This window comes from Mycteria americana, chromosome 3 (assembly GCF_035582795.1).
Source record: "Mycteria americana isolate JAX WOST 10 ecotype Jacksonville Zoo and Gardens chromosome 3, USCA_MyAme_1.0, whole genome shotgun sequence".
Lineage (NCBI taxonomy): Eukaryota > Metazoa > Chordata > Aves > Ciconiiformes > Ciconiidae > Mycteria > Mycteria americana.
The window spans coordinates 130,986,300-130,999,671 of NC_134367.1; the positions used below are offsets into that span (position 1 = coordinate 130,986,300).

The 13,372-nt window shown below is 35.1% G+C and overlaps 1 protein-coding gene across 1 annotated transcript in view; it reads right to left on the reverse strand.

Moving 5' to 3' along the window:
* The window catches only part of EML6 (EMAP like 6), a 116,557-nt gene that overhangs the window by 53,751 nt on the left and 49,434 nt on the right, over positions 1 to 13,372 (reverse strand). The window contains exons 7-12 of the mRNA XM_075497030.1: positions 12,247 to 12,448; positions 6,292 to 6,429; positions 3,414 to 3,670; positions 2,822 to 3,034; positions 1,736 to 1,903; positions 719 to 825 (exon numbers count right to left, since the gene is read on the reverse strand). Of these exons, the coding sequence (XP_075353145.1) occupies positions 719 to 825; positions 1,736 to 1,903; positions 2,822 to 3,034; positions 3,414 to 3,670; positions 6,292 to 6,429; positions 12,247 to 12,448 (1,085 nt within the window). The remainder of the gene's footprint in view (positions 1 to 718; positions 826 to 1,735; positions 1,904 to 2,821; positions 3,035 to 3,413; positions 3,671 to 6,291; positions 6,430 to 12,246; positions 12,449 to 13,372) is intronic.

The window sequence follows — 13,372 nt, forward strand, 5'->3', positions numbered from 1 at the left end:
CAACACTGAAAGATCAGGTTAAAGAGTGGAATGGCATACTACCATTCCTGAAAAAAAATCAATGCAGTAAAGAATACTTATTTGATTTGTTTTCTTCTTGCATGGAATCAATCTATCTTAATTGTTCTCAGAACATAGTTGTACTGAAAATAGAAAAAAAATTAAGTGTATTAAGTGATTATTAGAGACCAATTTTACTTGGTTCTCATAAACTAGGGCAATTTTAATTCTTGGACATTGTTGTCCTTGGCAATAAAAAAGGATCTGTCACAAATAAATGTATTATACAGGCTTAATATTCATTAAGAGTATTCTGCTTTGAATATGCAGAAATCATACAAAAACTCTGTGAGCTGTAGTCTACAAATTGGGATTCTAAATTTGATAGGACTGAAAAGTCTTCTCTAACACCTGTCATGAGAATGGGGACAGCAATAAGCTCTCATGCTTAAATTTATGTTTTTCAAGATGTTTTCTTTATTCTAATATATAATGGTATATACACGGATGCTTCTTCTCCAAACCCTTTTAAATTCTCATCTACAGCTAAAGTAAACTTTGTTTTTATGTATATTGGTTGCATAATCAGCTGAATACTGTCAAAATAATCTTCCTAGAGTAGTCTGATGAATTAGCTGCAAACTTCTTTTGCTTATCTTTACTGAATAGTCACGATAAATTGTCAGGTAATTGGCACAGTGTGTTAATTTTTACTCACCTGGCGATCATAGTTGATTTGAGCTTCCTGCTCAATGTCAGAATCTAACTCTGGCACATCAGATAAATCTGAATCTGATTCTTCACTGTAGGAATCAACGCCACCCTCTGCATTTAAAAAAAAAAAAATCAATATATAACACATCTAATCACAAGAAAATAGTATGTGATCTTTTTATATAATTTAGACTACATGCAAAGCAGTATTCAACAACTTTGGAAGCTTAAGCAGCATGTAAAATTCATGTGGGCTGACTGAATGTGTCAGATTCCGTTTCTGTTTCTCCTGTTTCAATGCCTGGGGCAGAAGGGTGGCAGAGGGAAGGAGAATAACTGAGTAGTTACTAGGACATTGCCATCATCTGAGAGAATACTGTTTTCTTAACAGGCTTTGGAGTGAAAACATCCAGAAATGGTAAATAAAAATTTTCAGTGCGATCACTGTGTTTAAGGAGATTTGCTGTAACACAGGTATTTTACCAAATTGTCCAGGTACAGAGTGAATTTTTGCCCTTTTGCTGAAGGGAATCCAATTTTCAGCAGTTGCCACTACGTAGTTCATATAGCTTTTGTAAAATATTGTAAGTATAATGGATAAAACAAGAAAAAAATTCTAAAGTACAGCTATCACATATATATGTGAATTTGCATTGAAAAGAAAATTAAACAATTCAACATACATAGTCAGACTTCTGAATGCAAGTTAGATGGCTAATTTTGAAAATTGAGTTTGATCTAGTAATCTCCCTCTGAATGTCTTTTTTCACACGCTTTGACAAATACTTCTTGTGTATTCCTAAACATACAATACAGCAGACTGCAGAAGAGTTTTTAATGTACCTTGCCTGAAACAAATGGTTGTCTATGAAAAGTAGAATGTCCCAAACATGCTGAGTATATGCAATTCCAGGGAATTATAATAAAAATATTTTCTGTTAATTCAAGAAAAGCTTTTTCAACAGTTCTGCATTCTCTGTTGATTTTATTTAATAAATAATTAAGAACAGATCATTTTTACCTTGTGGAGATGTTTCAAGGATGCCATTTGTTATCCCTTCTGGAATAAATCGCCACTGAAAAACAGAATGATCAGCACCCCCCGTACTTAAAACCCACTGAAAATCATGGGACCAACGGACATTGGTTACATGTGCTGAATGGCCAACATATTTTCTAAATTTCGCTCCTAAAAAGCCAAAAATAGAACTGTTAGTATGCAAGAAGAAAAAAATTTAACACTGTAAGTAAGTTAGGCTTTCAATGGAAACACAGTCTAAACACCCTTATGAAAACTGAAAACAAAAAAATACTTAAATGCCTCTTGATACACTGATACTAATAGTAATTTTAAAATAAAAATAAATGGCATAAAATAATATGAACAATATGTTCACTTCAGTTTTCTGAAAAGCACTTAAATCCTGGCAAGGAGTACCAGATCCACATAGGGTTTAATTTTCACCTTTATGGCCATTACTGCTAATGTGAATTATACACATGTATTGTGTAGTGTACTATACACATAAATTCAAATTCACTATCAGAAAATATACTGATATGATATCAAATTAAACACTGAAGGTCATGGAAAGCCAAAACATTTTATTTAGTTTTGTTGGCTTTATGCATGGTACAGTGCAAATACTGAGGAAACAATCTGTGTTAAAAGCCTACTACAGAGACAAAGCAAGTAGTTCACACAGAGCTACACTGACACACGCTAACAGGCAGTGAAACCCTGCTGAAGTTTCTGGAATTGTTACTGGCATAAATTTGGACGAATTATAGTAGTGCGTCTGGTGTTGATACGATTGATGTGATGTAAAGTCTTGCTGAATTAGTTTCTGAAAATGTACTAGCAGAATAAGCACATGCTAAACTATATGTTCTCAACAGTTCTAAAAACAAGTACATATACATTGGCAGGAAATCACTAAATACCTAGAGGGTTAAAGTCTCATCTTTATGCGCATTAATACTAATATGAATTGTGCACACACTAATTCGAATTATACACAAGAATCAAAAGCCACCATTAGAAAAAATACTGATATGGTATCAAAGTAAATACCGCATTCTTCAGAAATACAAAGTACTATCTTACCTTTCTTTAGGCATGGAAATCTGAATAATTTAACCAGCCCAAAATCATCTCCAGTCACTAGCACTGAGCTGTTGTAATTTCCATCCACAGAGTTGACATCTGTAACGTTTGTATATTTTGGCCAAATTCCGTTCACTTCAGACCCTATCACGCAGGTCCATGAGGCCCAGTGAATTCCTTTGATCTCATCTTTGCTAGTTAGATGCTTCCCAGCTGAAAATATGCAAATGAATAATCTGCTTAATCATTTGTTTCTCAGTAAACTCCATTTCTTTTTATCACATTTATCTGTGTATTCTTCTTGGGATTAGTCTTTTAATCTCAATAAACCCTAAAGATTCACAATTTTACTTTAAAGTAGTATAATCTCACATTTGTGGTATTTGACACCATCAAACATCTTACAAGTTCTAATGCAGCTGCACATAAACATGCTAAAAACATAAAAAAGTGGAAAAACGTTAGATATTTATGTAATTTCCAGTCAAGAAACTCTGCTTGCAGATGTACTATTTATATTGTATTTTTCTTGTTCTCTTCAAATCAACACTGAAGGTTATTTGTTCTTAACAGGAGCCACTTGTAAACTTACAAGGCATCTTGTAGAACAGTCTCTCTCCTGCGCCATCATTGGTTTGCAAGAATTTACTATCCACGGACCAGTCAATATGAGTTATAAAACTAGAAGATTTGTTGCATTCTCCTATTTTTTTGTATCGCTGAGCAACCGCATAGATATCCACTGGGCCATCGTTAGAACCCACAGCAAGGTAAGAGCCATCTGGTGAAAATTTCATTTCATGGATTACTTCTTTTCGGTCTTTAATATGAACAACCTCTGTCATGTCTCTGCAAGAACCAATAGTGAAAATGTGAACTGTAAACTTGTGAACATGCAATCCACAAATATTTAAGACAAATACGAAGATAGATGCACTGAATAATTTGTACAACAAAAAGCACATTTCACAAAAAAAAAAAAAAAATCTTTTTTTTGAGAAGTTCCTATTGCTTTCATTGGTTATAAGCATACTTTTAAAGCAAAATTTAGAAACAACTTTACCTGTCAATGATACTCTTCATTCTATTCACCTACTTTTAGCTGTAAATAGTTAGCTGTCCAGACCAGACTTAATTTTTTTTTTAACATAGACAATGGAAAAAGAGTTCCATCTAAAGAGCAATTACCCTGTCTCTCACAAGACATGTGGAAATGGCCTTTGGGAGATACTCATTTCTCCACATCGACTTTTCTGGGGAGACAGGCAAACAGTTTAGATTAGAGGCTAACAATTAGACTGGTAAAGTTAGATATGATTAATCCCACATGCCATACCCTGTTAGCTACAGCTTTGGGGGTTCCAGCACCACCACCATCACCCGCCAGTGGAAAAACAGAAGTGACAATACCTTGTATGCATCTTTGAAAAAAATCAAGACAGCTATATAGTGTAGTTTTCAAAAAAATATTCAGTTCTTCCCTATCAAATTATATTTGATATAACCCCCTTTCCTGTCAATCAAGGAACCAAAACCTGCAATGCTAGTGAACGCAGACAAAATTTTTGCAAGTAGGTTTCCCCAAATTCTTTGGCTATGAGGAGAGAATTAAAACTAAATTAAATAAAATCTTCCCCTGAGTTGACTGAACAATGAGCCAAGTCTCAGTGCCATTAATTTTGTATTTACAAAGACAATCCATACCATGTTATACATTTGGGTTGTAAGGAAATTTTATGAAGAAGAGTCTTCTGCAGGGGTCATGCTTCTGTTAGTCTCCATTTTAAGCTTTTAAAATATTTTTCCTGATTTCTGCTTTAATTAATTACTGCTAGTAGCATCAAATTTATGAAAAGACTCGAATTTATTTAAAAAACAATAAATTTTGTTAATATATCTTAAAAATGCTGATACATAGTACTGGTTAAAAGCAGAGTCCTGAAAAGAGAATCATCCATAACTGAAGACAGAGATTTCTGGGAGATGCTGATATGAATTGAAAGATTAATATTACAGACGGTCAGGATCTTACAAAAAACGAACAGAATAATTTTGTTAGAAATTTATCTTAAAATGGTGAAACTCAAAAATGACAGTAACAGTAGAAATTTTGTTGGCAAAATTCTTATTTATTCATAGCCATTTTTTCCTTCAAAAAGCGTTTTGGAAAAAAAAAATTCTTAGCTCTGTCTTATTACTGAAAACTGGTAACGTAACTATTTCCAGTGGTAAATATTGCTACTGAGAAGAGCAGCTAATTCTCTAGATTATTCCACAGATCCAGATCCTTCATGGCCAAGAAAAAGAACAAAGATTCATGTTGCTGAGTAAATGATTAAAAAAAAAAATGCGAACAAAACACATTGCCATCGCCCAGTTTTCCTGGCTCATGGGCTGCGGATATGTTACCCTGTCAGAAGATCTGTCACAGAAAAGGAACAGACGGAGAAGCAATTGCATTCAGGGCCTTACACAAGGGTGTTGACACTCTTTCAGGAATAATGCTGGGTTTATCATTATCAGTCTCCACCAGCTGAATCATGAATAATGTTAGGTATCAGGCAAATTAGCAAAGACAAGATTACTGTGAGACAAAGAAGATTAACTTCTTTAGATAAATACTAGTCTTTGAAAAGGATTTTAAATTAACATGAACAGATCACTTAAGTTTTGTAGAAGTCATTAAAGCAGTACATTACAGGGGTTTTCACAGATCTTCCATCAGTTACAGGCTTCTCCCTCCTATCAGCTAGTAGTTCAAAGTATTTTAAATATAAGCTTACCAAACATATGGAATAACGTTAAGGAAGTGGTAAACTCTTCCAAGTATCAATTAAAATAGCTTATGTGTTTTGAAATCATGCTATTTTGTTTGGCTATTTCACTCCACGGCCAATTTTATGTTTCACCTGCTTTTGTGTGTCTTCCATAGTAGTATTCCACACAGAAAACGCCTACTGCATACAATGCATTCATGCAAAAAAACCCTTGTCATCTAATATGAAAAATAGAATTCACATATATCTTGCAAATGCTTAAACATGTCTTTCAATCACTGATTATTTTGCATAGTATCCATTCTTGTATATGGCAGGAAAGGAACCATATGATCAAGGAGATTCCTCTCAAAACTATGTTATCTCTGTTATGCACATTACTTTTCACAAAACATCTGTATAATTTCAGAATAAATAAAGAAAAAAAGCCAAAAGTGAAAATCTCGAATTTTATAAACGTTATTACTAAGAGCTAATATTTTGAATTAAATAAAGCATAATTGCCAAACTACCACCTTTTAAAACACCAAGTGATATTATGGAAGCATATGCTCAATTTTTACTCTTTGTTTCTGATAAAATACCCAATGATTTTTTTCTTTTTATAGGAATAAAAGACTTTATAATATGGTCTTCAGTTACTCAAGGGGAAAAAAAACATTAACATGAGAAACTAATGTCATATTTTCTCACCGTACTCGAAGAACAATGAAGGAACCATCCTTCATTCCAAGTGCTAACTGTGATCCATCAGGACTGAAAGACACACTCCGCACTGCTTCTTCCATATTACAACGTGCTATCAAGGCATGGTCAGCAAGACTCCATAATCTGCATCAAAGGAAATTGAAAGCAGCAAGAGATTTTTCTTGACTGCACAATATTTCAATATCAAGAGTAAAACCAAAAAGTCTAACTCAATTGGTAGAGGCCCATTTGCATGCACACCTTATATTAAGATTTTATAATGTATTGAGTTCCTTTCCAACCATGGAATGAGGATGATTTCACTGACTTGAGCTTATAGCCTTACAGAAATTTAGTTTTTAAAATCTCAAAACTGCTTATCAATCTAGAAGAGAAAGGGTGTGTACAATGACTGCCTGAATCATTACATGGACACAGAATTTTCCAACAGTGGCACTGAATGTCTTGGCAAATAATATCAAATGAAGCTTTCAGACACTTTCAAGTGAAGTTCCAGGTTCAAATGTCTTTCAAAATAAAGGAGTCTTTACTGTTCCCAGTTCTAGCAGGGACGGCACCTCAGAACTGAACACATATCTATGATAGCAGAAGAGAAAACAGGGTGAAGCTAAATTACATAATCATTTGGTGTTATCTCCAGACTTTACTTATCTGATATAATAGAATTCCCCTAGACAAATAATAATAAAAAAAAAAATGCAGTTTCTGTAGAAAGAAAGGGTCTGTCTTTCTGAAAGAAAGCAGATGAGACTGAAATTTTCACGGAAAGTGAAAGCAATACTCAGAGAGCATAAACATTCCAACCATGGGATTTTCTTGTCATAAACCTGAATGAACTAGTAGACAAAACTGCATGCTGATTCGCTCATTTCCATAATTTTAAATAAAAATAATCAACCAATAAATTATGCCATAAGATGAAGAAAAGCAAATAATGTACCTATATTTTTACGAAGGAATGGAGGGAGTTTCCCAGATCACTACAAGCTGGTTAATCAGATCTCAGTAGTATGCAAGATTTAGAAAAATATTTAAAGAAAAGAGTAATGAAAAGTATGGAAGAAAATGCATAAAAGACCTCTTGGGATAGAAAAATTAAGTCAGCAGTACCCAACTGTCTTTATTTTGAGGACTGTCATAAATCTAATGCATTTGTAAAAGATTTATAAAATATTCAGCAAAATATTTGACTGGTAGCATATGTGATTATCAGCTAAACCCAAGAAAATGACAATTTGTACAAGAACTGTAATGCGATACTGGATGAAGTTTTATAGCAAGCTTTACAGAAAGAAACAATTAGGCTGGATGGAAGATACTGCTGAGATTTCTAGGTATAAGCTTTGGAATAGTAACTTTTAATATTTTCGCTAAAGACACTGGCACAAAAGATGAGAATGCTAATGAGGTTTGCTATGGACAGCAAGCTGGGAAGCACTGTGAACCCAGAGATGGATTTATCATATTGGAAGAAAGAGAGGTTTCTTGATGATTAAACAAATAGACATGGAATGAAATTTAACCAAAGCCCATACTTTCAGCGCCGTATATCTAGCACTGTGCTGTAAGCTTGAAAGACAAGTGGAACCAGCAAAAAGAAGTAAAATCTCACACTATTTTTCAATTATAGAATGATTAGAGTGAGTTGCAGACAGGAAAAAGGAAATTTGATCCTAAAATATATCCTGGGTGCTATTCCAGAAGGTACACAAAAACAATAGCACACAACACACAGTGACCTCATCTGGCATGCTCTTTACAAGTTACCTCAAGAAATCAGAATAAAACCAATAAAATGCAGCGAAGGATTATTAGGATGACTAAGAGAATTAAGACTGGATCACATTAAAGAAGACCAAAAGAGTTTAACTTTTATACCTTAGTGAAACAAAGGCCGGGAAAGGATAGTATTGTTTCCAAAAATACATCAGGAGGATAAACATCAAAGAAGGAGAAAAACTTATGTTGAAGGACCATGTTGGCACTAGAACAAACAGCATAAACAGAACATTGAATATAGCCTGAAAAGAAGGAGGTTTCTGACCACCCCAGCAGGAACATTTAGGTACAGCCTTGAAGTAGAGTAACAGGAGAAAAAAAAATAAAGATAGAGTTTGATAAATTTAGTAAAAGGATTATAGAATTTGACTGCCTGCATGGAGAAAGAAACCCTCTGGGCCTTGTCTGGTTAATGCTATTAGGATCAGTCTGGAATCAGCAACCCTGAACGATGCTGATTTCCTCTTAGGCTGAGAGAATTCAAGGATGAGAAAGAACTTGAAAAGGCTTCTCTCTGAAAAAATGGCAAGTACCACTTCCTGGTGAAAAAAATGGATGTGGGATGCTAAAACTGTTTTCAAAGACAAAACAGAAGTAGATAAGATGCAAGATTCTTAGCAGCCTTGCTAGGGAGAAGCTATGAGCCCCATACAATAAAGAATGAACCAGAAAGGATGTGGGAAGATTTCAAAGGAAACACCAGGATAAAATTTGCCTCCAAAATGTTGCTTTCATGTGGATCACTTTGACCAATATATTAGAAGTGTAATTGCAATACATGGCAGAGCAAGCAGAATAATGCAATTTTCTTCAAGAAAAAAACCTTTTTGAATTAACAGAAGGGTACTTCCAAATATGAGCTTTTTAATTTTATAACAGAAAAAAAAAACATTTTGCACACATACAGGCATTTGTATACACAACTGACAAAATAAAAGGCTGGCTTTGCTTATGAAAATAGAAAAAGTATCTCTTCTGGCAAAATACTTCTGCATGTTGTTTTTGGAAAAGCCAGATAAATAAGCCATTTTCATATATAAAGTGTATGTATTTTCAAATAAGGCAAAGACATGTTTTAACCATTCTTTGGCAACTTTCCTATGCATTTGTTTAAATGACTGAGTTTAAAAAACCCAAACAGGCTCATGAAACATTATTTTATTAGTCAATATTCCAGTCTTTTCTGTCATATACCTGCCAGGTGAGTTTGTTTATTGGAGCACATACTGATTACAGCCTCCCAAGAGGCTTACTAGCAACCACTTCATTTGCAGAAAAAGCCATAGCTGATGACAGAAGCTTTACTGCTGCTTTGTTTCATTCAATTGGCAGAACAATGCTCCACACAAAAAGTCAGAGATATAAATATTCAGATGGATTCATATAAAAACAGGTTCTAATCAATCTTCTTACAAATCCAGGAATACAGAACAGAAAGAGATCATTCAAGAAGACAGACAGTGTAGCGGAGATGTTCTGCTAGAACAGCAGCTACCTGTGGTCCTGCAGCTAGACGTTATAACACAACATTACAAAAAGACAAGTGTGAGGTCCATTGAACAAATGTGATTAATAATTCTGTATGCCTCAGCACTCAGATGAGAATGATGCTTTGTTCCTGTTCTTGTTGTAAGAGACAGGAAGCAGGCAGCTTTCCTAGTTGATACGCTTTTGAAGTTTAAAATGTAGGAAACCTGTATTTGGTTAGAGCCTTCTCTCAGCTGTGCTAGGGAAAATCTACAGTAATTCCCCTTAACTCTACAGAGGTCGTTTTCATTTAGACATCCCACTTAGACATGAGAATATAATCTGGCCCACTAAATACTTTTATCTGTAAAACAATTTAGATTTATATTATATAGCCACTCTTACCAAAATAATGTGATAACCAAATACTACAAAAAATTACACAATGAGCAGCAATATAGAAACAATCCTGTCAATGCAATTCTATTATTGGAACAAAAACCTGTAAGAAATCTTTTTCTGTACTTTTTTATCTTAATGAAAATATTTATATATTTCACTGGAATTCCTCACATGAAGTGTTAGTATATAAAAAAATAGCACTGTCTGAACTAGAATTCCAATCTCACATTCTCTAGTGCCTAAACAGCTAAATAGATGTGTGATGTAGTGCAGTAAAGTACCTGTAATGTTAACAAACGCACATTTTACAGAATGGCAGTGTTCAAAGGCATCAGTAATATAATAACAACTATAACAATGATAAGAATCACAAGAGCACCACTAATGAAGGCTTTATGTGCACAAAGAGCACGCTTGCACAGTCTTTCATAGAGGGGCACAAGTTTGTTCCAAGCACACTTTGAGTCAGCAGTACGTTATCCAGCTCCAAGCCAGAGCTGAATTACCATGCTAACCAAGAGATGAGTCCAAGATAATAAATCCAAAGTCTTAGCATGGCTTATTAGCTTGAGGGCAGTACAACCCTAATGCCAGCTTTGCAGCTCTTGTTTCAGAACTGCCTTGCATCCTACCAGAATGCAGGCGGTGAGAATTTGTGCTTGCCTATAAAACTGTGCGGACAAACCCAAGCAGTAGAGACTATCCATGCATTTTACAAACTGAAAGAAATAATACTAATGTGTATTATTACACATTACTGTAATATAATTAGTGTAATAAATGGAGATAATGTGACTGTAGTGAACAACTGGCGGTTTTGTTAGTTTCACAATTTGGATTTTAATTACGGTTAGAAAGAGATGAAGGATGACAGGAATAGAAAACCAGTACAAGTAAAAAGATAGAAAGGAAAGGGACAAAGAAATTCCAACTGACCAGCAAGCTTCAAGGCAGAGGTGAATCATAATGTGGAATATGAAGGAGCATAAATTAGAAGCTGTACGTATGGTAGAGATTGACTTTTCCCATTGAAATATGGCCAAATGGTAGAATCCACATGTATGTTTCTGAAATAAGTTGACTAGTAGTCCATAAAAACTGAAAAACTGTTTGGTAGCTGCCTGGGGTTGATTTGAAAATATGCAATCAAATTATCTATATAAGATGAAAAGCAGTCATGATCCACCTGGCATAGGGTTGGAGAAAAACCTGATGGAGGGGTTAGAAATTAGGATAGTAGGGTCAGGAGAAACTGCTGAGGAGGACATTAGGGGAATCGGAGCTTGGGAAACCAAGCTGTCATGAACCCCATTGTATGCGCTGTTCTGCAGGGGGTAGGGTTTCAGGGCAAGGGCAGAACCACAATTTGAGGAAAGACTCAGGAGACTGCCATAATAAAACCCAGTCTCCCAAAAATCTCTCCAGCCCCCATGGGTAGCTTTGGCAGTCAGGAAAATCTCCATCTCTTTAATGACAGGTAATTATTATTAGTCACAATGGGCAGTGTCCATGCCCAGATGAGATAACACACAACAGCTGTGTGGGTACGGGAGTACATCCACTACAGTGAGAATCTTAGCTCAACCTCCAGACTTTACAGTAAAGTCTTACTAAGGACATTAAAAATGTTGAGGTTTTTTCAGAGGCTTATCAATTCGCCAAATCTTAACAGGGACAGGAAAAGAAACATCCTTGACTTTGTGACAACTTCCACAAATATGTGTCCAAAACTTCAAATCTCTGCTACAAAGGCTTGAGGCATGAGTGCTACAACTAAACTTCTGAAGGATCTTTTTCACTGGGGTAAAACAGTGCATTTTCATTAACCTCATTGTCTGGCATTTTAATTGAATTGGTTTTAGATCTGATTTTCTAAACACTCATGGCTGAGTCAGACGCCTGCCGTGTAAAACATTGGTCAAAGGTATTTAGGTTTTAGGCTTGTTGCATATTATGAACAGAAAAAAAGTATGAGGTGACCATTCTCCATCTAGATACCTACGCCTGCTGTTCAGAACAGTAATGAACTAGTACTTAAAGCAGAGTATAGAAGTCCAGCATGTTTTGAACACGAACTCCGACTACTTTTAAATGATGTGTGGAGCCCAAATATGAAGGCTGAAGAGAAAAAGCAAAGCTGCTAAGAAAAACATGGAAAAAAAAGGTTGTCTTAATGGAGTCTTAACATAAGGCCAGAAAATAAATAAATTACAAACACGTCAAATTGACATTTGTTAAAAAATGATGTGTACATCAATGAATAGATAAAAAATAAATAAGGTCTAGCCTTACCGTACAGATCGATCATCACTGCCTGTGACTGCTAAAGGCTTCTTTGGATGGACCGCCAGGGCCCAGAGCTCCCCTTCACAATGACCCTGCATAATCAGCATGGGTTTATCTCTCTCTCTTACTAGCACCTCAAATATTTCACTGTCCTGTGTCCCTGCTAAAAGTCTGTCCGCTTTCCAACAGACACTTCGGATGGACAAACCTGACAGGGGACAGAACAACCTTAGATTAATGGCAATGACGAGACAAAATGACAGTACAGTGAAGATCATTAAGACTTCAAGAGTTAATATATTAACAACTGTTATGCTTTGACACTGAAGTCTTATAATACATCACAGCTGATTACATCTCAAAACAGTTATGCTAAATTATCTCCATTTGACAGAAAAAGAGAAGGCTCAATCCTGGGAAAATGCTGAGTATCTAACATTGCTGCTGCCAGTTTCTCAAAGGATCAAGTTCTCATGCTTTGCATACAACTTGGGAATTTACTTTAAAAAACAATTCAATTTCACATGATTTAAAGATCTAAATTTTAGATTAGCCAAGGTTCCTGTGACTGAAGCTGGTTTTATTCCTTTTTTCAGTACTTTACTTTTTTTGCACATTTAAATAAAATGTTGAATAAAATTTTAATGGTGAATTTAAATGGTTTGTGCCCATGTTATCACACTTCTCTATTTTTGTCCCAACTGATTATTACCACCCCCCCCCCCCAAAAAAAAAAACAACCCAAACCACCAAACCCAAAAAACAACAGAATCTTGCTTTGCATACCTTTTAGAGAGCTTGATCTTATTCCACAAATCTGATCCTAACTTTGCAGCTGGAATTTTACTAACCACAAGCTTAAAAATACCCTCTTAACAGGCTGAGCAATTTTATAGCATTCTCTGGTTGACTGCCTGCAGCATTTGTATTTTCTGTTCCAGTATATGAAAATTAAAATTTGGATAATGGGTCTAGGTGCTGCGAGATGTGAATGAATAAAAAAAGTCCGTTTGTCACGTAGTCAAGGTCAACCATGTCATCATTTTAACATCTTTTGGAACCAAATACACAATTCAATTAAATACTGGTCACATAAAGAAAATATATTGTAGGCATTTTGTGTCATCTCTTG